The sequence below is a fragment of the Lutra lutra genome, chromosome 3 (genome assembly GCF_902655055.1).
Source record: "Lutra lutra chromosome 3, mLutLut1.2, whole genome shotgun sequence".
Classification (NCBI taxonomy): Eukaryota; Metazoa; Chordata; class Mammalia; order Carnivora; family Mustelidae; genus Lutra; species Lutra lutra.
Genome location: NC_062280.1, coordinates 71,311,239 through 71,339,147, shown reverse-complemented (window position 1 = coordinate 71,339,147; position 27,909 = coordinate 71,311,239). Strand labels below are relative to the sequence as shown.

Below are 27,909 nucleotides of genomic sequence, written 5' to 3'. Positions count from 1 at the left end.
CTCTCTCTTTCTCTCAAATAAATAAATAAATCTTTAAATCTGTCCTTACATTTAGATGTCTACTTCCCAAAGGAATTTCTTCACTGGGCTCCTCCTGGTCTCTTGATAGACCTATCCTCAGAAATTAGTGTACCTTCTTACAGGAAGCCAGCAGCCCTCCCTGTGGTGACACAGAAAAGGCTTCCAGATGCACCCCCTTGCCCCATTACCTCCCTCAGCATGAGAAGGCTTCACTGCTGATGGGTCCTTTTCACTTGGGGAAACTGAGGCTCAGAGACGAAAAGTCTCTTGCTCAGGCTTCCACAGGACACATTTATGTAGCCCATCTGAGGTCGGAACCCAGTTAGAAGAACAGACAATTAACCAGCTTGTTGTTACCCAGTGTGGTCCTCCAGCTGCTGCTTAGCGGCCCCAAGGAGACAGGTATGGAAAGAATAAGCATTAAGAAACACAGCAATTTGGGGCGCCTGGGTGGCTCAGCGGGTTAAGCCGCTGCCTTCGGCTCAGGTCATGATCTCAGGGTTCTGGGATCGAGCCCTGCATCGGGCTCTCTGCTCAGCGGAGAACCTGCTTCCTCCTCTCTCTCTCTGCCTGCCTCTCTGCTTGTGATCTCTGTCTCTGTCAAATAAATAAAAAATCTTAAAAAAAAAAAAAAAAGAAACACAGCAATTTGACAGTAGTGTTATGTCTGTTGTTTCTAAGATTGTATTTCGTGGGGGTCTTTTTTAAGTAATTCATTATTCTTTTTAAAAATATTTACTTACTGGGGCGCCTGGGTGGCTCATTGGGTTAAAGCCTCTGCCTTCGGCTCAGGTCATGATCCCAGGGTGCTGGGATCGAGCCCTGCATCAGGCTCTCTGCTCAGTGGGGAGCCTGCTTCCTCCTTTCTCTCTGCCTGCCTCTCTGCCTACTTGTGATCTCTGTCAAATAAATAAATAAAATCTTTAAAAATATATATATTTACTTAATGTATTTTTAGAGAAAGAGTGAGAGTGTGCACGTGTGAGCAGGAAGGGGGAGGGGCAGAGGGAGAGGGAGAGAGGGAATCTTCAACAGATTCCTTGCCCAGCTGGGAGCCTGACATGGGCCTCGATCTCACAACCCTGAGATCATAACCTGAGCTGAAATCAACAGTCAGATGCTTAAGTGACTGAGTCACCCAGGTGCCCCCTAATTCATTTTTCTAATAATTAATTGTGATTTTACAGAAGTATCAGTCCAAGGTGAACTGGGAAAAAAAAAATTGAAACTGATCCTTCACTCAGATAAGTTTGAAAAATCCTGATCCAGGGGCATTTGGGTGGCTCAGTGGGTTAAGCCTCTGCCTTCAGCTCAGGTCACAATCTCAGGGTCCTGGGATTAAGCCTCATATCAGGCTCCCTGCTCAATGGGGAGTCTGCTTCTCCCTCTCTCACTGCCCCTCCCCTCACGCATACTCTCACTCTCTCTCAAATAAATGAAATCTAAAAAAAAAAAAGAAAAGAAAAAGAAAGAAAGAAAAGTTCTGATCGAGCTAACATAGCAGGATTTATTTATCTCTATTTCCCCAAAAGTGTGGTTTTATACCATTAGCTAGGTAGTATGTGGATTTTTTTTTAATTTTAATGCTCATGTACTTATTTTAATATGTTCTAAAATTTATAACTATTACATTAAACTAAGGGTTTAATGGTGAGTTAATTTAAAAGAAAATATTCACTGAAATATTGTATAAATAATATGGTGAACTGACTTAATGAAAAATATTAAATAAATAGTAAGACAGAGAGCTGAGAAGACATTCAGGTGGTACTGCAGTGACTGAAATTTATCCCATCAACACATTTCTATAATTTCTTTATTTATTTATTCATTTCTATCCATTTTTATGTGACCTAAAGCAAGATCCTAGAGAAGTAGGGTACAGAGACGAGCAAAGGGAAAGGTGGGTTGGTGGCTGTTGCAGGGCACTGTCTGGTGGGACAGCTCAGTGAAGGGCTCCGGACTGCCCACCGGAGAGGAATTTGTGCCCAAGGAGGTCAGGCACCAAAAGACACTTGGAGGCATCACGGGAGGCCGGTGAAAATTGTTTCATCTTTAAAGAAGACAGTAGGTGATCTTAAGAGTTCACCCCAAGATGTCCAAGATGTGTCATCAAGTTGAAAAACTAAGTTTCAGAGCAACAGAGGATGACTCCATTAGCACACGGGAGCTGTGCATGTAAGAGCCCTTCTGGAACGATCGGAAGCTGATATTCACAGGCTCGCTCGGGGCAGTGTCGCAGGCGGGTGGGGAAGGGGCATTTTGTTACTTTTCTTAACTGAGGTATAATTGACATTTAGGGTGGTGGAAGTTTAAGTCCTACAACATGTTGATTTGCTACATTTTTATATTTAATGTAATTACCACCTGAGCTTAGCTAACACCTCTTTCACATCACGCAATTATCATTCCTTTTTCCTGGTGAGAACATCAAAGACCCAGTCTCTTAGCAGCTTTGAAGTTTATAATACAATATTGTTGACTCTCATCACCATGCTGTACTCGTCCAGGACTGGCTCATCTTCTGGTTGTGAGATTGTACCTTTAACAGCCGTTCCCTAGTGTGGGCAAGGGGCATGTTAGATCCCACGTTTCCCCTTCTGCAAGTTACAGGGGAGGCTCTGGAATCACACTGCCAGGGTTTGGATCCTAGGGTCCTCCTCTAACTGTCTCGGTGACCGGGGCAAATGATTTTACCTCCCTGTGCCTCTGCTCTCTTGTCTCTAGAATGGAAATAATGGCTCACAGGGCTGATGAGGGCTAAATGAATTAATACGCGTAAATGAGGTAAAAGCAGTGCCTGGCCCATAGTAAATGCTTTATAAAATGTTAACTGCTGTTATTATGAGCAAGTAATACCTTATAATTATTCCAGGACCCTTTCACCTTAACAGACAGCTTCTGTGTATCCTGCTTCAGGATTTTTCTTAGCTTTCCCTCTGCCTTTAGCTCGTAATAAATCGCTGGGTGAGGTAGCAAGCTAACCGGTTCCATCTTTACCTCCTACGCCCCCCACCGGCTCCTCTGGAATCAGATCCTTCCAAAAGGGCTAGGACCAGCCTGAAAGGCCTCTGAGGGCTGCTGGAAGGACCACTAGGTTTGGGGAAGTCACCTCTGCCTAGGGCCAGGCCAGACCAAGCCAGTTTCCCCATGTGACAGACCCAGGCACATGCCTACTACTTCCGAGTCCTGTGCTCTAGGCTCTCAGTGTCCCTGCTCCCTAAAATAACCCTGAGGAAGCAACATCCCGGTTTCATAGTACGGATCTTTCCCAGGCATTCCAGAAAAGTGAGAAAATACCTAAGCATTTTAAAGCAGCACCTTTGTCCACTCTGCAATCTCTGTGAGCTAAGCTTTCAAAGGAATTCTATGTGAGAAACACCTTAGGCAAGGGCATGCGGAAACTTCGGGGGCTTATGGACGTGTTCTAGATCTTGAGTGTGGTGGTGGTCTCATGACTGTATCCTTTTCAAAACCTGTAGAACTATACACTAAAGTAGTGACTTGATTATTATGGAAATTACACCTCAAATCTGCCCTAACTTAAAAAGAAAAAAATCTTTGTCAATGTAAACAGAGGGAATTATTTTCTAAAACTTGGGTGAATTTAAAACACATGCAACTGACCCTTTTTGCTAGAGACAATTTTTCCCTTGCTCCAGGTTAGCTCTAAAAGATAGGAGAGAGAAGCTGTTCTTCAGAACACATTCTGGAGTATGAAGCCTTGTAGTATCTAGCAGAATCTCAAAATTCTCTTCTCGTTTTGAGCCATCCAACCCTGGCTCTTTTGGTGACCACCAGATTGTGGTCTGAATTTTTAGAGACTTTTATCAGGGACTGACTCTTCCTGCATTAAAAATGAATGTAATTTATTGCTTCATCTGTTCCCAAATGTCTGGGTCTTAAAAAGAATGACATCGGATCTAAAACTTGTGGAGAATTTACAACCATTGCCAAGAACCTCAGTAACAAGCTTGCAGTACTCTAGCTGTCCCCTCTGAGTGTTGTAGTATATGATTTTAATTCAAGAGATGACTATAAGTCTGCATGGTTTCCTTTCAGGCCAATACGGAAAAGCCTACCTTGAATAAATCAGAACAGGCTGGGAGAAATGCTCTTCTCTCTGACATCAGCAAAGGGAAGAAACTGAAGAAGACAGTCACCAATGACAGGAGTGCGCCGATATTGGACAGTAAGTGAAAAAAGCTGTTTTCCATGGAGATAAGTGATTTATGGCCTAACAATCAGCCCCACCCTTCCAAAAAGTGGTTGTTGTTGTTTTCTTTCTTTCTTTTTTTTTTTTTTTTTTGTTAACAACAGCTGCAAAGCTAGCAAAATAAGGGACTGTATCACTCATTGTGGCCACAGCTCCAGCTTGGGTTCCCTCTAATGCTGCAGGAAGCCAGTATAATAATTCTTTGTCCAAGACACACACAGCAGTGATTCTCTGAATTATTCACCACACTTTCTGGAAGTTAACCCGTTACTCTTTGCACCACAGATCAAAAGGCTGCATGAAATATGGAAAGAGCCCCAGCCTTGGAATCAACAGGTGTAGGTTTGAGTTCTGGCACATCCATCACTTAACCATCTCCAGTTGTAAAATGGAGATAATGGCTGTTCTGCTGTCCTCACAGTTTGCTGTGAGCAGCAGACGAGACAATGCAAAAGTGTTCTGTGGGCTGGGATGTGTCATTCAAGTGTAAGATATGATTTTCAGGAGCTGGGAGAGAGAGAGGAAATGAGATCACAACTTTGCTTATCTACCCATCGTAAGTCTGAGGAACTTTCTAGAACAAGCCAGGGGATGTAAAAACAAGCAGGTACCCACAACACAGAACTCCTGTTAACATTTACCACAGAATGAAAACGTATCCATGACTTGAATCTACTGGTAGTTAATAACTAGGCCTTGAAACTGTCTCCACACATTCCTAGACCCTTCCACTGCCGGCTACCCATATCCTACACCCAGATCCCATTTGGACTCAACAGGAAATAGACTGACTTTCCAAAAATCACCACAGGGAGCTTTGTAGATGGTGACCAGTGGATGCAGGATTTTAGCCAAGTCGAGGAGTAGAAGTGTTTAGGAAGAATTTCTAGGAAAAGCGTCTAATGAGTAGAGAAGAAAGAAGGCTCAGAGTTAGGTGAGAACATTAGTATGGGAGGAAAATGGAAAAGAGGAAGACCAAGACAAAGGCTTTTGCACATTGCTCTGCTGTGTCAGGTTGTGTGTTGCAGGGGAGAGAGTACACCATTCTCCAGAAGAAACTATGGGGACTTTTAACCTTGACTGGACACAGTTACCTCTTAGTCAAAATGTCCACGAGGGGCGCTGGGTGGCTCAGTCGTTAGGCATCTGCCTTGGGTTCAGGTCATGGTCCCAGGGTCCTGGGATGGAGCCCCGCATTGGGCCCCTTGCTCAGGGGGGAGCCTGCTTCCCCTCCTCCTCTCCCCCTGCTTGTGTTCCTTCTTTTGCTCTCTCTCTCTCTCATCAAAAAAATTTTTTAAAAAGCTTATGAAACTGATCGGGTTATTTTATAATCCCTTAATCCTCCTGATTGGTGTCACAAAATTCTCCCTGAAGGGAGCCCAGCACCACTTACCTCTGGGGAGCCTTGGTCCAAAGCTGTCTGAGTCCCAGTGCAAGGTATGGGGCCAGAGACGCTCTGCACACTGCGGACGTCGGGGACACAGCTCCGTCGTTCTTTCCGCTAGGAGGGGGAGCCGGGGGCTCGAGAGAGGTAGATGTGAATTCCCCACTGATACTGAAGAACACTGGACAGTCTGTGGCCTATTCCTGAATCCACTATTAGAAACACACTGTATTCTTCAAGGTCCCCTTCTCCTGCCATTCAATGGAAAGAAATGTTAGCTCTTCTCCTTTCCAGCGGTTCAGTGATGTTTATGAACGCGCTTTGCTTCATGGACACACGATGCAAGCCAGCTCATGCCCTGTTGTCCGTGCACTTAGCAGACACTGGTACCGTGGTCATGGGCTCTGTAAGTGGCACGGTCCACCCATAGCTTTATATTTGTTTGCAGCTGAAGCCTGCCTGGTTCTATGTCAAAATGTTGACTGTGGTTATGCGGGATAAAGCTCTTATTTCAGCCTCGTCCTGCAGTGTGATTCCTAAGGAAGTGACCAGGAGCCAGTAAGCGTTCATCAACTACTTTAGCTTTTCTCTCTGAAAGATGCTCCAAAGGTCCGGTTTAAGAACACTGATGAATGATGTCTGATAGTGCATCAGTCTCTTTGAATGTACGCTGCCATGTAAAGGTATCCTCTTTAAATGCAGCATTCCAAAATGTATCATTAATTAATGAGTAATATTTGAGTGTCAAGAGCATATTATTATTATCGGTAATAATTAAAATTAGTAAAAAAATTGTAATTTCGTAACAGGAGCCATCTTTTTTTTTTTTTTTTTGGATTTTATTTTTTTTTTTTTCAGCATAACAGTATTCATTATTTTTGCACCACACCCAGTGCTCCATGCAATCCGTGCCCTCTACAATACCCACCACCTGGTGCCCCCAACCTCCCACCCCCCACCCCTTCAAAATTCTCAGATCGTTTTTCAGAGTCCATAGTCTCTCATGGTTCACCTCCCCTTCCAATTTCCCTCAACTCCCTTCTCCTCTCCATCTCCCCTTGTCCTCCATGCTATTTGTTATGCTCCACAAATAAGTGAAACCATATGATAATTGACTCTCTCTGCGTAACAGGAGCCATCTTGCATATACTTCTGGAAATTGTTATTGTAATTTGATTTGTTAGGTGAGGTGATCCTTGTCAGTTCATGATCAGGTTATTTCTTCTATCAGCAGATTTCCCAAAGGTATCCCAGAAAGCTCCACCCCTAAAAGAAGTGCAGAGCTAACACAGGCTTAGGATAAGTCTAATCGAGAAGAAAAGAAAACACAAATGAATAAAAGTAGGACTCAGCATAGATTAGTGAGAGATTTAATGTAGGTTTTTTCAAAATTAAGGATGCTGTGATGCATTTATATGCTAAAACATGTTAAAATCTTAAAGAAATTAATGTTTTACAAAAAGCATAAATTTACCAAAATTCACTCATGAGGCTTCAACGAGCAAGGCGAAGTTGAACACTTTTTCTAGCTTTCTCTCTAAAAAGCTTTAGAGCCAGATGACTTTATCAGTGAATTCTTCCAGATTTTAAGAAACAGCTTATTCAAAGGCTATACAAATCATTCCCAAACATAGGAAGAGAGGAAAAGCTACCTGATTGATATAATGGGATTCACATGGTCCTAACCTCAAACTTGACCTAGGCAGCACAAACACAAAAAGAAAGCTATCTATCAGTGTCCCAGGGGACCTGTGGCAATGTCTGGAGGCATTTTTATTTGTCACAACTTAGCCAAGGTGGGGTTCCTACTGACATCTAGTGGGTGAAGGCCAGGCATGCTGGAAACATTCTACAGAGAACAAGACAACCACCCACAAAGAACTATCTGCCCTAAAGTGCCAGTAGTTCCCAGGTTAAAGGCGTGCTCATTAAAAGCAAACTATGGTTGCCTGTAGCAATATTAATAATTTATACCATATGGAAGTTCAGTCATCAAAGTAATTACTTATATAAACTAGAACAAAGAAAAGATACAAGAGGAAGCAAAACCTTTATTATTTGGAGATCATATGTCTAGTAGAAAATCCAAGGTAATAATTTTTAAATAAATTTTAATTTAGAAAATATTAGCAGAATGGTTTATTAGATGTCAAATGAAATTTTCTTTCTTTTAAGGATTTTTTAAAATTTATTTGACAGAGTGAGAGAGATCACAAGTAGGCAGAACAGCAGGCAGAGAGAGATGGGGAAGCCGGCTCCCTGCTGAGCAGAGAGCCAGATGCTCGATCCCAGGACCCTGAGATCATGACCTGAGCTGAAGGCATATGCTTAACCCACTGAGCCACCCAGGTGCCCCGAAATTTTCTGATGCCAATGACAACCAATTACAAAAGGGGGCAAACACCCCTTTCACAGTTTCAACAAACAAAAATGTATCAAAGTAACCTTAACAAGAAGCATATGTGACCCATATCAGGAAAAATTATAAAACTTGACTGAATGTAGCAGAAGACATGGGAGAGTATACCATGTTTCCATATAGTCTAAATATCATAAAAGTGTCAGTCCTCCCTTATTGATTTGTAGATTTCATACTGCCTGTCAAAGACTCTAGAAGGTTTTCCAGGGATAAAACTTTAAACAATGTTAAACCTCATAAATACAAACATACATACATACATACATCATAAATTGTATGAGACACTTCTTTAAATTTTTTTAAAGATTTTATTTATTTATTTGACAGACAGAGATTACAAGTAGGCAGAGAGACAGGTAGAGAGAAAGGAGGAAGCAGGCTCCCTGCTGAGCAAAGAGCCCTATGTGGGGCTCAATCCCAGGACACTGAGATCATGAACCCGATGTGGGGCTCGATCGTAGGACTCTGAGATCATGACCTGAGCCGAAGGCAGAGGCTTTAACCCACTGAGCCACCCAGGAGCCCCGAGACACTTCTTTAAAAAGGGTTATAGTCATGGCTCTCATATAGATATAAAACAAACATATGTCAAATATTTTATTTAAGTCATTAACTACGGAGGGAAGTAGTATACTGTTACCAGTGCAAAGGAGAGTTCAAAGTACCACACACATCAGAACTGAAATGAATTTACAGATAGGTAAACCTGTGTGAAGTCAATTGCATGCCGCTGAACACAACTATTTTACATTTCTGTGGACAATTATTATCAGGTTTCTGCAACTTACAGAGTTGTAAAATATGTCATAGACAAGGGAAATAACCCGAAAGGCTAGACAGGATACTTAGTAATCTTCTTTTTACTTTCTTTTTCTTTCCTTTTTTTCTTTCTTTACATTGTTGTCTATTTACCCATTTCAGGATCCTCCACAGGCTTGGGGAAGTAAATACAAAATAAAACAAATAAATATAAATAAAAATAAATATAAATAAATAAATAATAAATAAATATATATTATATATAAATAAATATATGAATATATAAATATATATAAAATATATAAATATATAAAATATATTAAAAATACATATAAATATAAATAAATAAATATAAATAAAACAAAATCTTTGTACCATCTTCAACTGCAGGGAGTTTTTTAAAATGTTTAAGCCTACTGTTGGGCTTTATGCCATTAGAAAATTGAAATCAAACTATGAGGTCATCAAATAAATAGATGGTCAAAAGAACCACAATATATTCATGCCCTAAAACACAATGTGGTCCCTTAAGCTTGTGTTTTCAAAGAGTATTTGATGACATGGGAATGCTAACAATAAAGTGTTAAGTGAAAAGAGCAGGCTAAAAGCTGTTTAGTGAATTTGGTCTTAATTCTGAGAAAAAAATAGAAAATGAAAAAGTACTAGCAGGAAAAAATACAGCAAAGTAGTGTATACATTTCCAAAATTACGGGATATTTTATTTTCTTCCCTTTACTTTTACGATTCTCCTTTTTACCACCTTTTATTATATCTCCCCCTCCTTTGGGACTTGCTTTCTTTGAAGATTCTTTTATTTGCCAAATCTTAGGATACAGGTAATAACTCATACAGCAGCTAGCCAAGCAGGGAGCATGGGGGCAAGGCATCATCTATCACTAATTCTCCTGCTCTGGGGCCTGGGACCGCCCTGGAGTGAAAAGCAAAACCCTTCCTTTTCTGACCAGGGGTTAGGGTGAATTGTTAAAATACTGCTTTTTCATGAAATCCCAGGAGTCCCGCACAGGCCCAGTTGGAGCCAGCTCCCTGTTTGACCCGCATTGTTTATTGTGTACTTGGGCTCAGGCTGTACTCTGGTGTTGTTTTCATACACAGTGAAGAGAGTGTTTCCTTCCTTCTGCAGAACCTAAAGGAGCCAGTGCTGGTGGCGGTGGTGGCGGTGGTGGCTTTGGTGGCGGCGGCGGCAGTTTTGGAGGAGGTGCCCCACCTGGCTTGGGAGGACTGTTTCAGGCTGGGATGCCGAAGCTGAGATCCACAGCCAACAGGGATGGTGGTAAGGAGAGTTTCTTTGTCTCTTAGCAACAAGGTGAGGCCAAGTTTCATGGTTTGGAGGCTTGGCATCCCCTCTAAGGCACTGTGCCCTTTAAAACATTTTAGATCGCTTGAAATGTAACATTGTTTTACAAGAAAGACTCTATTTAGCATCTTTTTTTTTTTTTTTCCTTAAATCAAAATCAGACCACTCCATGGAGCTGTTAAATATTTGCCCTGTGTCCTCAGGGTAACTTGTACTTTTTTGTACTTTTCTAAAGGGTGAGCTAGAGTGGGAAGGAAAAGGAGGAGCAAATGGAACTGGCCACTGCTGGAGGGTCTGCCTGGTGACCTGGCAAATTCACCTTTTCTTTGTGAGGCAGCCTGACCCAGCTGTCTAGTATGGAAAATACCTGTGAGCCACTTTCCAAAACACTGTGGAGCATGTTATACGGAATGTAATTACATGTCTCACTAAATCTAGAAAGGTGTTTTGCATGACAGACATCTGGCATGTGAGGGCCAGTGATTCTAAATATTGTCTGCACAGACATGTGGAAAGGAGTCCTATGGGATTGTCTTGAACCTAATGGCAGAGAGAAAAATGGAACCTGGTCATGCCCAAATAAAAAACCTTACAAAGTACATGAGGCTCAATAAATTTTACCATAAAACTTTTGGTATTAATGTTTGTTGTGTTAGAAGACTTTTATTTCTAATTCTGCGATCGTTTCGTATGTCTCCTGGGAAAGTGTGAAATTCTCATGACCGTATAAAGACAAAACCACTGAATCCTCACGGTTAGCTGACTATTTAGTGTTGGATGGTCAAAATCTAGAAAGATACTTAATATGAGAGATTCTGTCTTGCCAGACCTACATTCACATTTAAATTTACTTACTTAAGGGGCGCCTGGGTGGCTCAGTGGGTTAAGGCCTCTGCCTTTGGCTCAGGTCATGGTCCCAGGGTCCTGGGATCGAGCCCCACATCGGGCTCTCTGCTCAGCAGGGAGCCTGCTTCCCCCTTCCCCTCTGCCTGCCTCTCTGCCTACTTGTGATCTCTGTCTGTCAAATAAATAAATAAAATCTTAAAAAAAAATAAAATAAATTTACTTACTTAAAACCCACCAGAAGGACTGAGGCAGCTGACAAATGCAGACATTCAGTGCTTTAACAACAGGTGAAGAAATTAAGGCAAAAGACAACTGGAAATAAATTCATAACGTGAAGAAGGAATTATGTTCGTGCACAAAGTGGTGTACCAGATGTACACATCAGCCTAGTGTACCGTCCACATAGTGAACAGTCCGTGTGATGTACACATGGCGAATAACCCAGCTTCAATCTGATACAATTTATCATAGGTTGGTGACCTAGAAATATACCACACAGTCAAGGGAAACACACCTTTCTTCTAGTACTGAAGTTGAAATAAATTCTCTCTAGAGTTCATGTTACTCCGCTGTATGAATCCATCCAAATGTCTCTCATTGTGCCTTGGGTGAAATCTGAAGTCCTCTGGGGGCGCCTGGGGTGGCTCAGTCCTTTAAGTGTCTGCCTTTGGCTCAAGTCATGATCCCAGAGTCCTGGCTCCTGTCTCAGCTGGAAGTCTGCTTCTCCCTCTCTCTTTGCTCCTTCCCCTGCCCCCCGCCATGTTCTCTCTCTCTCTCTCACACGCTCTTTCTCTCAAATAAATAAATAAATAAATAGTCTTTAAAAAAAAAAAAAAAAGTCTGAAGTCCTCTGCTTTATAAGGGTCCTTATGACCTGGCCCTTGCTGGCCACTCAGGGTCCACTTGCTAGCTTTTCCAGCTCACCATGCCAGGCACACAGACCTCGGTTTTTCAACCTGAAGCTCATTCCCACTCCAGGGCCTTTGCACCTACTGGCCCTCTGCCTAAAGCACCTTCTTCCCTATCTTCCTATGGCTGGCCTCAGCTCAAATGTCATTTCTTCAGAAAAGCCATCCCCAGCCAGCCACCCCATCTATCTGGTCTCCCCATCACAACCTATTTCAGTTTCTTTTTAGTATTTACAACTATCTGCAAATGTTTATAAGTTTGCTGGTTTATTATTTATCTCTCCCACAAGAATGTAAGCCACAGGAGAGCAGGATTTTTTTCTTATTTTGTATATTCTTCTGGAGTTAGCATCTAGAATAATGGCTGGTATACAGCTGGTACTCAATTAATATTTGGTATGGAATTAATTAACTCACAGTTGAAGTGGTAGAAGTTTCCAGGGTCACCCTTTTTTGAGAATTACCTTAGGTTCCAAGAGATTCTGGGGTGGTGATTTGAATTTTTCCATAACTTTGGTTCCTTCTGTTGAACCAAAGCAGTTTAATATTAATTGCATAATAGGGTTGTTCTGTCCTGCCAGTGTTGACGTGGAAGGTGATTCAGTGAGGAAAAGAACTTGTGTAGTTTGCCTGCTTCTTTGCAGATGAAGACCAACCACCGGTGTCAAGTCTTTCAATCAAACTCTGACCATTTCTTTTTCCTTTGTTAGTTCTTTCTTATTTCATTTAACGATTCTTCCATGACATTTTTCCACCTTCGCTTGGGAAATTTATTCAAAGGGACTGGGTAAGCCCTCCCCAATGGAGATTTACCTTGAGATAACTAATTTTTCACCTAACATGGCTATGTTATTTTTTCGAACCTGAGAGGTACAGCAGGAGGACAGGGATGTTTGATAGGGAGGAAAGAAAATCATTAGCAGAAATCCCACGTGCCAACACCATCCTGTCCTTTTCTGATGAATGGGGAGCTCTCCCGAACCACTGACAACTTAATCCTGGTTCTTGTCCACACCTAATGCCAACAGGGCTCTCCGGCATTTTTTTGCCAGCTGACAGGTTGTAGGACCTGGAACTAGCAGGTGCACAGGGATCTGTGATCTGTTCTTCTGTCCCCCGGAAGAACCACCAAAACCTGATTTATATAAATAATAGCTATATACTTTAGAGCATCTAGGAAAGGACTTCCATCCAGTAGCTGAGAATATACTCTAGTTCTCTGATTCCTTTGAGAGGGGGCCCTAATTTTCTAACTGGATTTTTTTTCCTGTTCTTCAGATTCTGGAGGAAGCCGACCCCCGATTCTGCCACCAGGAGGAAGAGCCACATCTGCTAAGCCTTTCTCACCCCCAAGTGGCCCAGGAAGGTTTCCTGTGCCTTCTCCCGGCCACAGAAGTGGTCCCCCAGAGCATCAGAGGAGTCGAATGCCTCCCCCGAGGCCCGACGTGGGCTCAAAGCCTGATAGCATTCCCCCTCCAGTTCCCAATACACCAAGACCCATTCAATCAAGTCTTCACAACCGGGGCTCCCTACCAGTGCCTGGGGCCCCCAGGCAGCCCAGTCCTGGGCCCACCCCTCCCCCCTTCCCTGGAAACCGAGGTGCTGCTTTTGGAGGAGGCTCCGTCCGCCAGACACCCTCCAGCTCCTCCTCGCCCTTCTCCAATAGGCCTCCCCTGCCCCCGACCCCCAGCAGGGCCTTGGAGGACAAACCCCCCCCTCCGCCTCCTCCAGTGGGCAACAGGCCCTCCATCCACAGGGAAGCGGTCCCACCGCCTCCGCCTCAGAACAGCAAGCCCCCCGTGCCTTCTACCCCGAGGCCTTCCTCCTCCTCACAGGCCCCACCTCCACCGCCGCCACCAAGCAGGCCCGGCCCTCCTCCCCTGCCTCCAGGTTCCAGTGGCACTGATGAAACCCCAAGACTCCCACAGAGGAATTTGTCCCTTACGCCGTCTACAACCCCCTTACCTTCACCGGGACGATCAGGCCCTCTTCCTCCCCCGCCCAGTGAGAGACCCCCTCCTCCAGTGAGGGACCCACCGGGCAGATCAGGTATGTCACACCGGGGTGGAGTATGTCTTCCTACAGCCCAGCCTGTTCCGTGTCACTAATCATCGTATAAGCAAAGGGAGTTTGACAGAAGCTTAAGTAAACTCTCAGACTGCTCTAATCTCTTAAGTGACACTTACTGTGGCTGACTTCACCCCGACCTCATGTGAGCCTCTGAGGAAAGTGGGATTACAATTTCTGTCTGCATTTTAGAGATGAAGAGACTAACTTTTTTTTTTTTTTAAGATTTTATTTATTTATTTGAAAGAGAGGGAGAGAGATTATGAGTAAGTGGGGCGGAGAAGAGCAGAGTGAGAGGGAGAAGCAGACTCCCCACTGAACAAGGAGCCCAACTGTGGGACTCGATCCCAGGACCCTGGAATCACGACCTGAGCCAAAGGCAGACGCTTAACCTACTGAGCCACCCAGACACCCTGACTAACTTATAAAGGCAAATGATCACCAGCTAGTTAATAAGAAGAGACCAGAACTTTCACCTCCAATTCTGAAATGTGCTCGCCACGCTACTGCCCTGACTTCCCTAAAGTGAATATCAGCTGTCTTAATTGGGGAACTAAATTCGCCTCTCCTGTAAGAGCATCCATTATTCCAACAAGAAGGGTAGCTATCTAAGAGCTAATGAACTTTTCTTGTACTGCTCTCTCCATCTGTCAAGCTTTGAGGCCATATCCCTAGTCATTAAAGACAAGTGTTAGAGCCCATTTTGCTGCTTGTTAACACCTTTAGCACATAAATCCCTTGGAGAATCAGATAAAGGTAGAGGCCTTGGGGGCACCTGGGTGGCTCAGTGGGTTAAGCGTCTGCCTTCAGCTCAGGTCATGATCTCAGGGTCTGGGATCGAGCCCCGAATCGGGCTCCCCGCTCAGCAGGAAGCCTGCCTTTCCTTCTCGAACTCCCCCTTCTGTATTCCCTCTCTCTCTCTCTCATTGTGTCTCTGTCAAATAATAAAATGTTTTTAAAATTAAAAAAAAAAAAAAAAGGTAGAGGCCTTTTGTTCCCGAAAATGCTCATAAGTACAACTCAAAATCTGCGTGCTAGTTCATGGATTGAAGGCTCTGCTGCCGCTCGCCTGTGCCCCATCCCCCGGGGCTGAGAAAGCTGGATCTAAGGGAAGAACTTTGAGACTTTATGAAATGAAATGAAGTGAGAATTCCCTAGAACTTGTACTCTCTCCTAATTATAATAGGTTAATAGGTGCTTTTTATTTCACAGTGGTTATTGATGGGTATAGTAGAACCATCTATGTTCTTAATTTAACCTTATTATTGTTATATAAGATGCCTGGAAATGGGGTGTCTTTTTCTTTAGGAGAAGCTAACCTTTTGCCCTGTGACCACAAGAACCTAATAAACACAACTCTTTTTTTTTTTTTAAGATTTTATTTATTTATTTGACAGAGAAAGGGAACACAAGCAGTGAGAGGGGCAGAGGGAGAAGCAGGCTCCCCACTGAGCAAGGAGCCTGAGGCGGGGCTTGATTCCAGGACCCTGAGATCATGACCTGAGCTGAAGGCAGACGCTTAACCAACTGAGCCACCCAGACACCCCTAAACACCACTCTTTAAGTCAGTAATCCTCAAAGGTGACCATGGGCTAGAATCACCTGGAGAGCTTTAAAAACCATGTTGGGTCCCTTCCCCAGGGTTTCTGGTTTCATTACTCTGGGTTACAGACTGGGCCTCAAGATATCTGGAGGCTCCCCAGTGATTATAATGTGCTGCAAAGTTTGAGAAGCACTACTTCAAACTGCTCTGGCCTCAGACAGTAGGCAACAAATATAAAAAGCTAGTACCAGTCGCTTCAATCCAATCCCTACACATCATGGCATCTCATTAAGTAGTCTTCAGAGAACAAACGAGAACAGATAGTCAGATGAATGAAATGCAGTATTTTCTTCTTATCCAACAGCTAGTGGTATTCCCCCAAAGTGACTAAGCAGCAGTTGCATGGTTCTACCAAATGGACAAGTCAACAGATTAAATCTTCCCCAAAACAGGACAGGCTGTGACATATAGTTGTAATGTTATTTATTTTGATTATATAAGTCTTGTCTGTTTATTATGGAAAATACAGAAAAGTATAAAGAAGACAAAAATGATCTATAATCCTACCACCACCACCCAGAAATAATCATAACATTTTTTAATTATCCTTTCAGCCTTCTTAAAATGTATGTTTTGAGAGGGGTGCCTGACTGGCTCAGTCAGTAGAGTATGCAATTCCTGATCTTGGGGTCATGAGGTCAAGCCCCACTTGGGCATAAAACTCACTTTAAAAAAAAAAAGAAAAAAATAAGTAAAACGTGTGTGTGTTTATATATACATATATATATAAACATATATTTATGTTTTTACAAAATCAGTATCACAGTATACATACTGTTTGGTTATTTGCTTTTTATTTATCAATCTCATTAACATCTTCTGATAGGATTATAAACTATTCTTGTACAGCCTGACTTCTAATGGCTGCATAATATTAGATCCTACACATTTACCTTTATTCATTCAAACCATCTCTAGATTTTTACTGTTGCAGATAATGCAAGGAATATATTCTTGTAGCTAAATATTTTTGCACATTTCTGTGTATTTCCTTTGGAGTAATTCCTCGAAATGGAATATTTTGGTGAGCAGGTATGCCTAGTAATCTATAAATTTCATAGGTACTTCCAAACTGACCTCTAGAAAATTCTACCAACTTTCATTCCCACAGGATCTTATGAGAGGTCATCAAGGGCCATCTGTATTTTGAGAGGAGGACTGGCTTTATTGTTAGGAGTGTGGGCTTTAGAATTTGACATATTTGGAGTCTTGGCAAAACCTGACTTGAGGTTTTTACCCTTCCAACACCAGCAGCCTCTTCTGTGTCCCTTCACCTCTCAGGGTTGCTGTAAGAATTAAGCGAGACAAGCACGTATAGTGGTTATCTTAATTCCTAGCTTGTAACAGCATTAAATAAATGATAGTTTGTTGCTATTATTACAAGAAGTTGAGGGTGCCTGAGGGTGCCTGGGTGGCTCAGTCAGTTCAGCATCTGTTTCTTGCTTGCGGCTTGGGTCATGTTCTCAGGCTTGTGAGATCGAGCCCTGCACTGGGCTTCCTGCTCAATGGGGGAACGTGCTTGAGATTCTCCCTCTCCCTTTCCCCTTAGAGAGTTCTGCAAACTCTCTGTTTCAAAAGAAAAAAAAAAGTGTAATCTGCTTTCTTATCTATTATGCTTGCCTAGGTTTGGAGCAGGCGTCCTGGAAGGTTCAAGAGTTAGGAGTATGAACATTTACTTGAAGAGAGAGAGAGAAAGAGAGAGCAAGTCGATCAGGCCCCATAATACTGGAAGTCTAGTTCGCGCTTGGTGACAGCTGTGCGCTGGTAGTACCAGTGAAATTAACCCACAGCATGTGAGATACTTTCCCCCCAGTAAATCAGCTCCTCCCAACTGGGAGCCCAGCAATGGCAAACAGATGGGGCAATAAATAAACCCTACCAGGAGAAGCACTGAAGACTCCTTGAGAGACCAACCACCCAGGGCCGGACATGCCTCTTACCTCCATCAGCTGTCTGGGCCAAGACTTCCAGGCAGGGATACATGCGATGGGTGGGTTGTTCACTTTAAGGTCCTTTAGGTGGATTCTGAATCTGTAGTTAATAAAAGACATTTATATTTATAGTACCATAAGATGTTGTATTTACATAAATGTCAGCATCTTGCAAGAGAAGCACACTGCTGAAGACCAGGAATAATTACTAAGGCCATTTTGATTTGCATGGGAAGATTCAAGTTCTTTTTTTTTTTTTTTTTAATTTACTTATAACCTAAATAGCCTCTGAATTTGGAAGATGGGACAAGGAGGACAGGTTTCTTTTGTATTATCAAAAAGAATTTCTTTTTTTTTTTTTTAGGAACTTAAACATTTCTAATTATACCATACCATTGCAATTTTTTTTAAGATTTTTAAATTTTATTTATTTGACAGAGAGATCACAAGCAGGCAGAGAGGCAGGCAGAGAAAGGGGGTAAGCAGGCGCCCCACTGAGCAGAAAGCCCGATGCGGGGCTCGATCCCAGGACCCTGAGATCATGAACTGAGCCAAAGGCAGAGGCTTAACCCACTGAGCCACCCAGGCGCCCCTACCATTGCAATTTTTTAAAATGGTTTCGGAGACTTAAATTGTACTTTTTATTTGCTTTTTAGCTACTTATTCCTGACAAGAGTGCTGTGAGATGACTCTCTGGTACTCTTTTGTATATAGAGAGTTTCGTTCCATGTGGTAACCAGCTTGTTCAGGGTCAGGATCAGAGTACACAGCCGTGCACACTGACTAATCCGCATCCCCAAAGAGAAAGAACCAAAAAGGAACTCTTGCCAATCTCAGCACGATTGATAGTTGATTTCCTGATGCTGCTTCTGCCTAGAAACAGATCGCATGCATCACAGAAGCATGCTTGTGTAATTAGCAACACTACCGTGCATTTATTTTTTTTTTAAGATTTTATTTATTTATTTGACAGATAGAGATCACAAGTAGGCAGAGAAGCAGGCAGAGAGAGAGGAGGAAGCAGGCTCCCCGCTGAGCAGAGAGCCCGATGCGGGGCTCGATCCCAGGACCCTGGGATCATGACCTGAGCCGAAGGCAGAGGCTTTAACCCACTGAGCCACCCAGGCGCCCACTACCGTGCATTTAAAGAGCCTAGTCCCTCTGAAGACCTAAAATAACTTCGTAACTAGCTTCTTCTTTTTTTTTAAATTCTTTTCCTAAATGGCATTTATTCCTAAGTATCATATCACAGTAATTCAGTAACTAATTAAGAGGATTATAAAATGTTTTTAAAAGGATATAGTTGTCAGTATAAACAGATTATCATCTGTTCTCAACCTAACCGTATCATCTCTAATCTCAGTACAACCAAAGCCAAGACAGCCATTTAGCTATCGATATCAACATGTGTACATATGTGCAGTTCTGTGTTTATCTGTACTTATTCCTTGCTTGGCTAAATCTCCTAGAAAGTTTCCACTATTTCTCCATAAGCTCTAATTATAGGGCATATATCCAGCAGGTGCTCAATAACTGCACATTGACATGATAATAGTAATGTAGGATGTAAGATACTGCCCTAAATGTTGTCTTTTTTTTTTTTTTTTTTTTCTGTCCCAGGCCCTCTCCCACCACCCCCTCCAATAAGCAGAAACGGCAGCACATCTCGGGCCCTGCCTGCCACCCCGCAGTTGCCTTCCAGGAGTGGAGTAGATAGTCCCAGGAGTGGACCCAGGCCTCCTCTTCCTCCTGACAGGCCTGGTGCCGGGGCACCTCCCCCACCTCCACCATCAACATCGATTAGGAATGGCTTCCAAGACTCTTCAGGAGAAGGTGAGGTGGGGTCTGTCCTCTGGGGAAGGGACCTTGGGAATATTTTCAAGCTACAGGGCACCCACTAAACGGTAAATTTGTGTGCGTTGTGTGTTTGCATTAACATTTCTTGTTTCTTTGACCCTCGCACACTGCACTGCTCTGATCTAAGTATCTATCCATTAGAGACTGCCATGATTTCAAATTCAAAGTAGTAATCCCACCTCCTCCACTTTTCAAAAAGGCTGATTGTTTTCCTCTCTCACTGTTGGAGTCTCATTTTAGTTAACTTTCTAGAAGATTCCAGAACCCTAAAAAAATGTCATTTTTGTCGTTTATCTTCTTATTACCTACCTTACCTGCCTTTCTCAACAGTTTGCTGGGGCAAGAGGCCTGATGATCTACAGGTATTAAATGGCTTTCCTCTGCCTTTTTTTATTAAAGGGTCCAGTTATTCCTGGGCCCGCTGGTGGGAAGAAAGGTATCTCATACTTTAGCCCCCAGGTCCTAAGAGGGACCGGCTGAGTCCTAATCACGCTAGTTCAAGTCACTTAGATCTGTCTTTGCTTTGATTCGCAGACCAGCGTATTTCACTGATGCGCTGATCAGTGACATTTGTTGCATTTCTGGGTTTTCTCTAAACTTCTAGGCATAAAACTAGAAGTGCTCTCTGCAGCTCTCTGTGTCCTTTCATTATGTAAGTCTCCGTAGCAGATTGTTACTGAAGATGCTGTTTCTCTCCCTCAGATGAGTGGGAAAGCAGATTCTACTTCCATCCCATTTCTGACTTGCCACCTCCAGAGCCATATGTACCAACAGCCAAAAGTTATCCCAGTAAACTGGCAAGAAGTGAATCCCGGAGTGAGTATTTCTGCAAGGGCTTCAGGTGGCTTCATTCTACTATAGCCTGGGTTGTATACGAGAGAGGGTTATTTAGGAAATCCAGGCCTCCTGCCTGGAGTGGGACAGAGAACCCCATATGGAGCCATCTAAATTCTGGTTAACTGTCCTTCCACAAGTGATGAGGAAAATGGGGATACCCAGAATATATATGAGAAACGATTACTTTAACGTGTCATCACAAGCTCAATGTAACTTTGGTTTGCTAATAGGTTAAATTGTATTGCTTTGCTCGTTTGGACAGACTTCCCCATTTTGGCATTCCTGAGATAGGACAAATGTCTTCTACTTGTTTTGAGACTAGTCAGATGTCTTAATAATTATAACAAAAACTCACTGCAACTGCCTTGATATTTTAGATACATTATGATCAGGGGCACCTGGCTGGGTCAGTCAGTGGAACAGGCGACTCTGGATCTCAGGGTTGTGAGTTTGAGCCCCACCTAGAGTGCAGACATTACTTAAAAAAAATAAAATATTAAAATAATAATAATAAAGTCATAAATATATGATGATTATAGATTTTAGAGCATTACATGAAAATTTTAATATACCCATAATCTCTCCATATAATCTCCATAAAATCACCACATATATTCATTTTACCAGGTTCTCTGCTCATTTTTAATCCATATAATTATTATTGATTTATCATTATTAAGTGTAGAGTGTACTTTCTTGGTGGTGGGGTTTACATAACTTTGCTTAGTAAAATACCTTCCCATTTTATCACATGATTTTTATTTTATAGTATCCCATCAAGTCGACATACAGTGATTTAGTTTACCATTATTGGACATTTAGATTTTTTCTGGGTTTTGCTAAAATATATAATGCAACCATAAAGAAGTGAATCACTTTTCCTCTATTGAAACAAAAATGGGAACAAGAAGAGGAAATAGAGAAACTGAAATTTCATGACAATAAATGGTTAGAACAAAGAAAAAATCAGCACAAAACACACATAGATCACTGAGGAGGCTCAGACTTGTAACAGCTTTAAATTTAGAACCCAATTCCCAAACCAGAAATGGGGGGGGTGGGATTTGCACATGTCGGGTAACTGTCCCTAGCCTTGTCCTCACTCCTTAGGCAGAGCTCCGTACACCTACTCAAGAGTCTCCTGACTCTGTAGCGCCCGGTTCTTCAATCCTTTGTGGCTGGATGTTTCCCAGCCATAGAGCATAGAATCATAGCTGCTTCAGTTAAGGCTGGTGAGAAGCAAAATTATTGGCTTCAGGGAGATGTGACAGGTGGCAGTCTCAGGTCAAAGAGACAGGGATACGGGACTGTACTCTGTATCACAGCACGGGACAACACAGGAGTTTCTGTTGGGCTGTGAGGACCAGGTCACATTGTGCTCTGTGCCACTCCTGAAGAATTCAGAACATTAGAAGATGTTTTAAGAAAAATTTCCACAAACAAATGCCGGAAGGAAACAGAGTATTGCTGCTTAAAAGGAAAAGGGAAAAGTTTAATTTCTAGAGAAACTCATTTATGTAAAATACTCCATTTCTAGATGATGGCTGATAAAAAAAAAAGGTATAACTATAATAAGGTTATACAAGAGTGAAAAGTAAGTCTTCACATGGGACAGATAGCTTCGAGGATATGTGTGATGTGTGTGTGATGAAGAGAGGCTTCTGTCTCTTCCTTTTTGGGCACTAACAAATGAATTCACTTTAAGGACTTGTTCATATGGACTCTAAATATTTTTCCTGGTTTCTTATAAGCATTCTTAATCTATTGTAAGTACTCTTTGCATATTTAAATCAGTAACAGAACCATCCCCCCTCCTCTAGATTTTTAACTTCATAGCTGAACAGATTCCCTTCCCCACCCTGCTGTCTCCAAGACTCAAGGCAACGCGAGGACAAGAACTGTCCTCTCACTACTCCATCTTCCTCAGGTGGCCCCAAACCTGAAATATGGTGGGCATTTAAATATATTTCTGAAACTGATGAATTAATGTCCACTGTACCCAAAAATGTTTTTGTAGACTTGCTTTAAATATTTCTAGCACTCTGTGTGTTTACTAGATCATCTCTGTAACAAAACTAAAGTACTGTCGTGTGGTTTTGCTCTGCTTCTGTAGCTGCCTGGGCCTCTGGGTGGGGCGCCCGCCTGGCGGGGCCCCCAGGCAGCCCCAGGCCCTGCTGTCTCACTGCAGCTCTGCACGGGGCAGCCTGCATGGTGCCGACCATGGTCAAGGCCCCACAACACACGACTGGTTTCTATCCAGATGCGTCTCTCTTTAGGTGTGGGACCCAGAAAAGACACGGTTGGGGTGGCAAGAGGAAGAGGCAAGGTAACAAGCTGACAGTGTCTTCCTCTAACTCCTCCCCTTGCTCAGAGCTTTTGTTCGGTCTCGGAAATCCCTATTGGGATGCCTCCTGAAGAATCTGTCAGTGCCAGCCCACTTCTGAGTTCCCCCAGAGCAGCAGCCACAATGGACCCACTCAGCTGACATGTGTCCCTGCTAGATCTGCTCACAGTGTCTGAGCACCTGGCTTCATGCCTAAAACCTGTTAGAGCCTCAAAAGAAATGATTTGGGGAAAATGAATTTAAAAAACTGTGAATGGATTTTAAACCCAGTACCCATACCCATGAATATGCATAGCTTTTAAAAGAATACTATCAACAGAGCAGAGAGACAACTACGAAATGGAATAAAATATTTGCAAGTCATATATCTGATCAAAAAGTTATATCCAAAATATATAAAGAATTCCTGTGATTCAACAACAAAAACCCAATTTTTAAAATGGGTTGATTACTTGCATAGATGTTTCTCTGAGGAAGATATCCATATTGCCAAAAAAGCACATGAAAAGATGCTCGCTATCACTAATCATTAAAGGAATACACACAGAACTACAATGAAATACAGCGTCACAGCCATTAGGACGGTTACTCTCAAAAAAGCATTGTTGAGAAATCAGAAGATACCTAAATGTCCAACAAAAAGGAATTGATTAGATAAATACAGCATACTTACGTAATAGAATATAATGTGTTATTTATAATTTTATGTATCAACAATAACAGCTCTGGAAAATGTTCAGACCGACAATATATGATCCTATTTGGGGAAGAAAAAAGAGAGCTGTTTATATATAGAAGATAAATGGAAAGTATTTACATCATGTTATTGGTTATCTCTGGGTGGTACAGGCATTGGTGAGTTTCTGTTTTGTTTTAGCTCATCCATATTTTTTTAAAAAGATTTATTTATTTGACAGACAGAGATCACAAGTAGGCAGAGGCAGGCAGAGAGAGAGAGAGAGAGAGGGAGGGAAGCAGGCTCCCCGCTGAGCAGAGAGCCCGATGCAGGGCTTGATCTGAAGGCAGAGACTTTAACCCACTGAGCCACCCAGGCACCACCCCCCATCCATATTTTCTAAATCTGTAATAAACACATACTATGTGGTAAGAAGAAAACTAATTTTTTAAAAATTTTCTTAACTTTGGGTAAGTACTTGGGAGCCAGTGGTGGGTCATCCGTCTCTAGAAATGTTCAGTCACATCCTTCCTCGCTTGCCTTCATTTCTTACTTCTCACCCACGTGTGCCTGTTCTTCACAGCCTTGGTCATAGAGGGTGACACAGTGGGTACTTTTGTGACCATCCTTTGGTTTGTACAGTGAGGTCATAAGCTTTCTAACCAAAATTTATATTTTGTCTATTTGTTCATCAAGGTGGATCCAACCGAAGAGAAAGGGGAGCCCCACCACTTCCTCCCATCCCAAGGTGATCTTTGCCTGCTCTTCTCCAGCCGAGCCCGGGAGCTCCTTCTGTTGTTGTTCTCCAAGGGTGCAAAACCCTCCTCCCCTTGTCTTCACTTGTCCCCTTCGTACTGGCAGTAGGGAAAGGGAGGGTGATGTGGGAATATGTGTGCGGGGGTGGGAATGCAGTAAAGAAACGCACCTAGCTTTTTATATTGTGTATATTCTCAGAGCTCTTGCTCGCTTCAGCTACAGCCTGCTGGTGCTGGCTGCTCAGGGGTCAGGAGGCTCTTGTGGCGAGGTGGCAGACAGGCACTGTGTCCTAGCTTTCAACCAACCAAGTTCAAACATTCAGTGCTAATTTGCTACAGACTCTAACATTAAATTCCCTGAGAGCTATTTGCTTCCATGACGTTTTTGCATGCTTGGCTTTCTGTCTGATTCCAGGAACCACAGTCCACCTAAGCAAGTTGCGGCACTCAGGGCTCACATAAAATTTTTCAGTTACAGGATGTCCAATCTTTGGCAGTCTGAGATAAGCCCTAGGACAGAGCTGTCCAACAGAAATACAATGTGAGCCACATATAACGGTGTTTGAATTTCTAGTAGCTACCTTAAAAAAGGAAAATAGGTGAAATTAATTTTAATATATTTTATTTAACCCTAATACCCAAATTATTACCATTTCAACCTGCAATCAGTGTGACAATTATTAATGAGCTATTTCACATTCTGTTTTGGTACCAAGTCTTCAAAATCCCATGCGTATCATACCTACATTGATTGAGAGCACATTCCCCATTCAGACTAGTCGCATCTCAAGGGCTCAACAGCCCTCTGAGGCCAGTGGCTACCACGGTCGGGCAGCACAGGTCTAGAAGATGCGGACTAGTGCAAAATCTCTTGTTTCAAAAACAAAAAAGGCAAGATGAATTTTAGTGATTCAAAAAGTAACTAAAAATCAAGTTAGGACCAAACACCTTGTTCAACAGATAGCTTGACCTTCGATTTTGTTCCCCTATTTCCCGTCTTTCCTTGATGTGTATATCTAAGTGTTGCTTCAAAGTACCAAGGTCAGAAATTGATCTAACAGGGTTTACAGTCACGTGGAATAAAGCCATTAGAAGGAAACTGAAAGCCAGCCAAGGCTTGGGGACTCAGAGCCCGCTGCCTTGAGCTTACTGTCCATTGGACCCCTGCCTTGCCTTCATTTCCTCTGCTGCCCAGCATGCATCTCTGAGCGGGGGAGGCTCGCAGGCTCTGTAACTGTGGGGGAAAGTCAGGAAAAGGTAGCCAATTGGAAACGTGGAAGAAGGAAGCAGGTTTGAGTTGATGGACAAAACTCTATACGTCTAAATCTGATGTTTAAGGGGGTTGAGAGAGATTGCTACAACAAATTGAAGAGAATTTGTCTTGACTCCATTGGGAGAATCCCTTGCCTTGGATCTATGCAAATCAAGCTCCGTGAAAGGACCATAGGAATGAGCCAGGCTTGCCCTTTTTTTGTATGATTTTGTTTACAAAACTTTACTGGGACTTTTAAATCTAGCTATAGATTTGGGGGGAAATTTTTCCATTTTATATGGTTTTATATGGTTGATTATGTTTAAAATTATCATTACTTATTTTTTAAAAGCACACAGCCACATATGTATATGTATACTTAAACTTTGTATCATGGTTTCAGTGTATTGTTCATGGATTACCAGGAGATCCTAACAAGAAATCAATCCAAAGAAAAATTTGAAAGAAGGATTCCTATTTATAGAATAAATAATTGTTTCATTTATATAAAAGCAAAAGAACTTAGAGTTCTAATAAATGGGATAGCTAATAAATTATGAAGTTGCCCATTTGGATATATTGTATTTTTATAACTTTCCTTGCCAAAGTCCTGGGCTTAGTATGTTAGAGAACTTGGTTTTTCCCCCTCTCCTCTACCATTCATCTGTCTTTCATATAGTTATTTGGGGCCCTTTGCCCAAAGGGAATCAAGAAATATAAAGGTATAACAAACTTGGCTAAGTATTTTCCAAAAAGAATGTTTCAGGTTTTATAGCAGCATCATTTTATTTGGGATTCTTTGAGCAGATATGAATGGTTGTTACAAATCGCTATGATAAAGCCTAACAAGCCACCTCACAAAAGATGCGATCTGGCCTTCCTAGCAAATGGTGGCAGGGAAGTCTCATCCAAGGAATTTGGATCTGAATTTTGTGAGGGCTAGTAAGCATGGCCAGTTTCTTTGTACATCCCAGCTTTGTAGGTATCATCCTAAGTCTGAAACAGTCATAGCTCAAAGTTGCTCTTCATCCAGGAGAGAGAAGTTTTAGGATGTATTTAAGTCAGTGTTTCATTAATACACCTATACCCTTTCTTTGAAAGTTGGCAACCTAATTGCATCCAAAACTGAATAATCTCTATGCTAAAATCTTCAACTATGGCAAATCACAAAAATGAATATTTTCTTCCTGTAATCAGGGCTTACATTTGGGTTTATTTTTCCATAATATTTCCAGATAAATGTATTCAAGATGCAATACAGTATTTTAATATTCACATATCATTTTATATTGAAATGTGTTACAGTATTAAAATTCAGTGTTCCATATTTATTTCACTATGCATTTTATTTAGTAGAAACCAAGAAAAATGTTTAATCCAATGGTGCCTTACTTTGTGATTTGAAAGAAATCGACTTTTTATGTCTAAGCAGCAGATTATTTGCATATTTGTAAAAACTTAGGCCTTTATATTTTAACTTGTGATATCAATTTTGTTATTTTAGTAGCAGAAATGGGATGGTTGTTAAAGCGCCCAACATTTTTTGGCACAAAATTAATTTTTCCCTGTTTATAGTCAGGGACAGTAAAAGAAAACAAATGTTTTTCATACCACTGCACTATGTAAACATGCACATTTTGGAATCTATATCATCAGGACAGTTTAAATGGTGGAGTAGAGACTACCCTAGACATCTGTGTCTTTGTAAGTTAGCCAGACAATAAATAAAAGCAGAGTGATAAGAGTGTCAACTGGTGGTTTTTATTTAAGTATTGTCTAGTAAATGCAAATGAAAAGGCAAGTGTCTGTTTTCTGTTTTCTACTCTGGTAAAGAAAGACAAGCTCTGGGGAACCTGGGTGGCTCAGTGGGTTAAGCCTCTGCCTTCGGCTCAGGTCATGATCCCAGGGTCCTGGGATCGAGCCCCACATCAGGCTCTCTGCTTGGCAGGGAGCCTATTTCCTCCTCTCTCTCTGCCTGCCTCTCTGCCCACTTGTGATCTCTGTCTGTCAAATAAATAAATAAAATCTTAAAAAAAAAAAAAAAGAAAGAAAGAAAGACAAGCTCACAGCAAAGAAAAAGAGGAGGAGGTGGCAGCAATCCATAGTGAGGATTCCTTACACCCACTTTCTAGTCCCTTGTTTGTTTTTCCTGAGAACCTGCGTCCTAGTCAGAGTCTGCTGTCTGTTTCCCTCAGGCAGATGCTTCTACTCTAAGGTAAAGATGGATGGTGGGAACAATGGGCAAGAAGACTTCCAGGATGAGCACTGACACTGATAAATACAGGAAAGGCCAATGGGAATTTAGGAGTCCTGATAGTTTTTTAAATGATCTGCTGTGCATGCTGGAATGTGTACATATCTTTTCTTTTTTTAAGATTTTATTTATTTATTTGACAGAGATCACAAGTAGGCAGAGAGGCAGGCAGAGAGAGAGGGAAACAGGCTCCCCACTGAGCAGAGAGCCCGATGCGGGGCTTGATACAAGGACCCAGGACCCTAGGATCATGACCTGAGCTGAAGGCAGAGGCTTTAAACCACTGAGCCACCCAGGCGCCCCCGAATACATATCTTAATACAGCATACCGGCTAAGAGATTAGGAAGACCTGCCCTCACCTCTTACCAAGTTGCAAACTTCTCTGAGCTTCAGCTTCCTTATCTGCAAGGTAAGTAACTATCTCACAACATTAACAAATGCATTAAATGAGATAATGCAACAAA

General features: G+C 42.2%; 1 protein-coding gene across 5 annotated transcripts in view; it reads left to right on the top strand.

Moving 5' to 3' along the window:
- Window positions 1–26,937, top strand: part of WIPF1 (WAS/WASL interacting protein family member 1) — a 121,498-nt gene extending 94,561 nt beyond the window's left edge. For all 5 annotated transcript variants that reach the window (XM_047722220.1, XM_047722222.1, XM_047722223.1 and 2 more), the window contains 6 exons: window positions 4,084–4,213; window positions 9,941–10,090; window positions 13,147–13,917; window positions 19,090–19,302; window positions 20,029–20,142; window positions 23,880–26,937. In XM_047722220.1, the coding sequence (XP_047578176.1) occupies window positions 4,084–4,213; window positions 9,941–10,090; window positions 13,147–13,917; window positions 19,090–19,302; window positions 20,029–20,142; window positions 23,880–23,935 (1,434 nt within the window). In that variant the 3' untranslated portion in view covers window positions 23,936–26,937. The remainder of the gene's footprint in view (window positions 1–4,083; window positions 4,214–9,940; window positions 10,091–13,146; window positions 13,918–19,089; window positions 19,303–20,028; window positions 20,143–23,879) is intronic.
- Window positions 26,938–27,909: the final 972 nt, after the last annotated feature.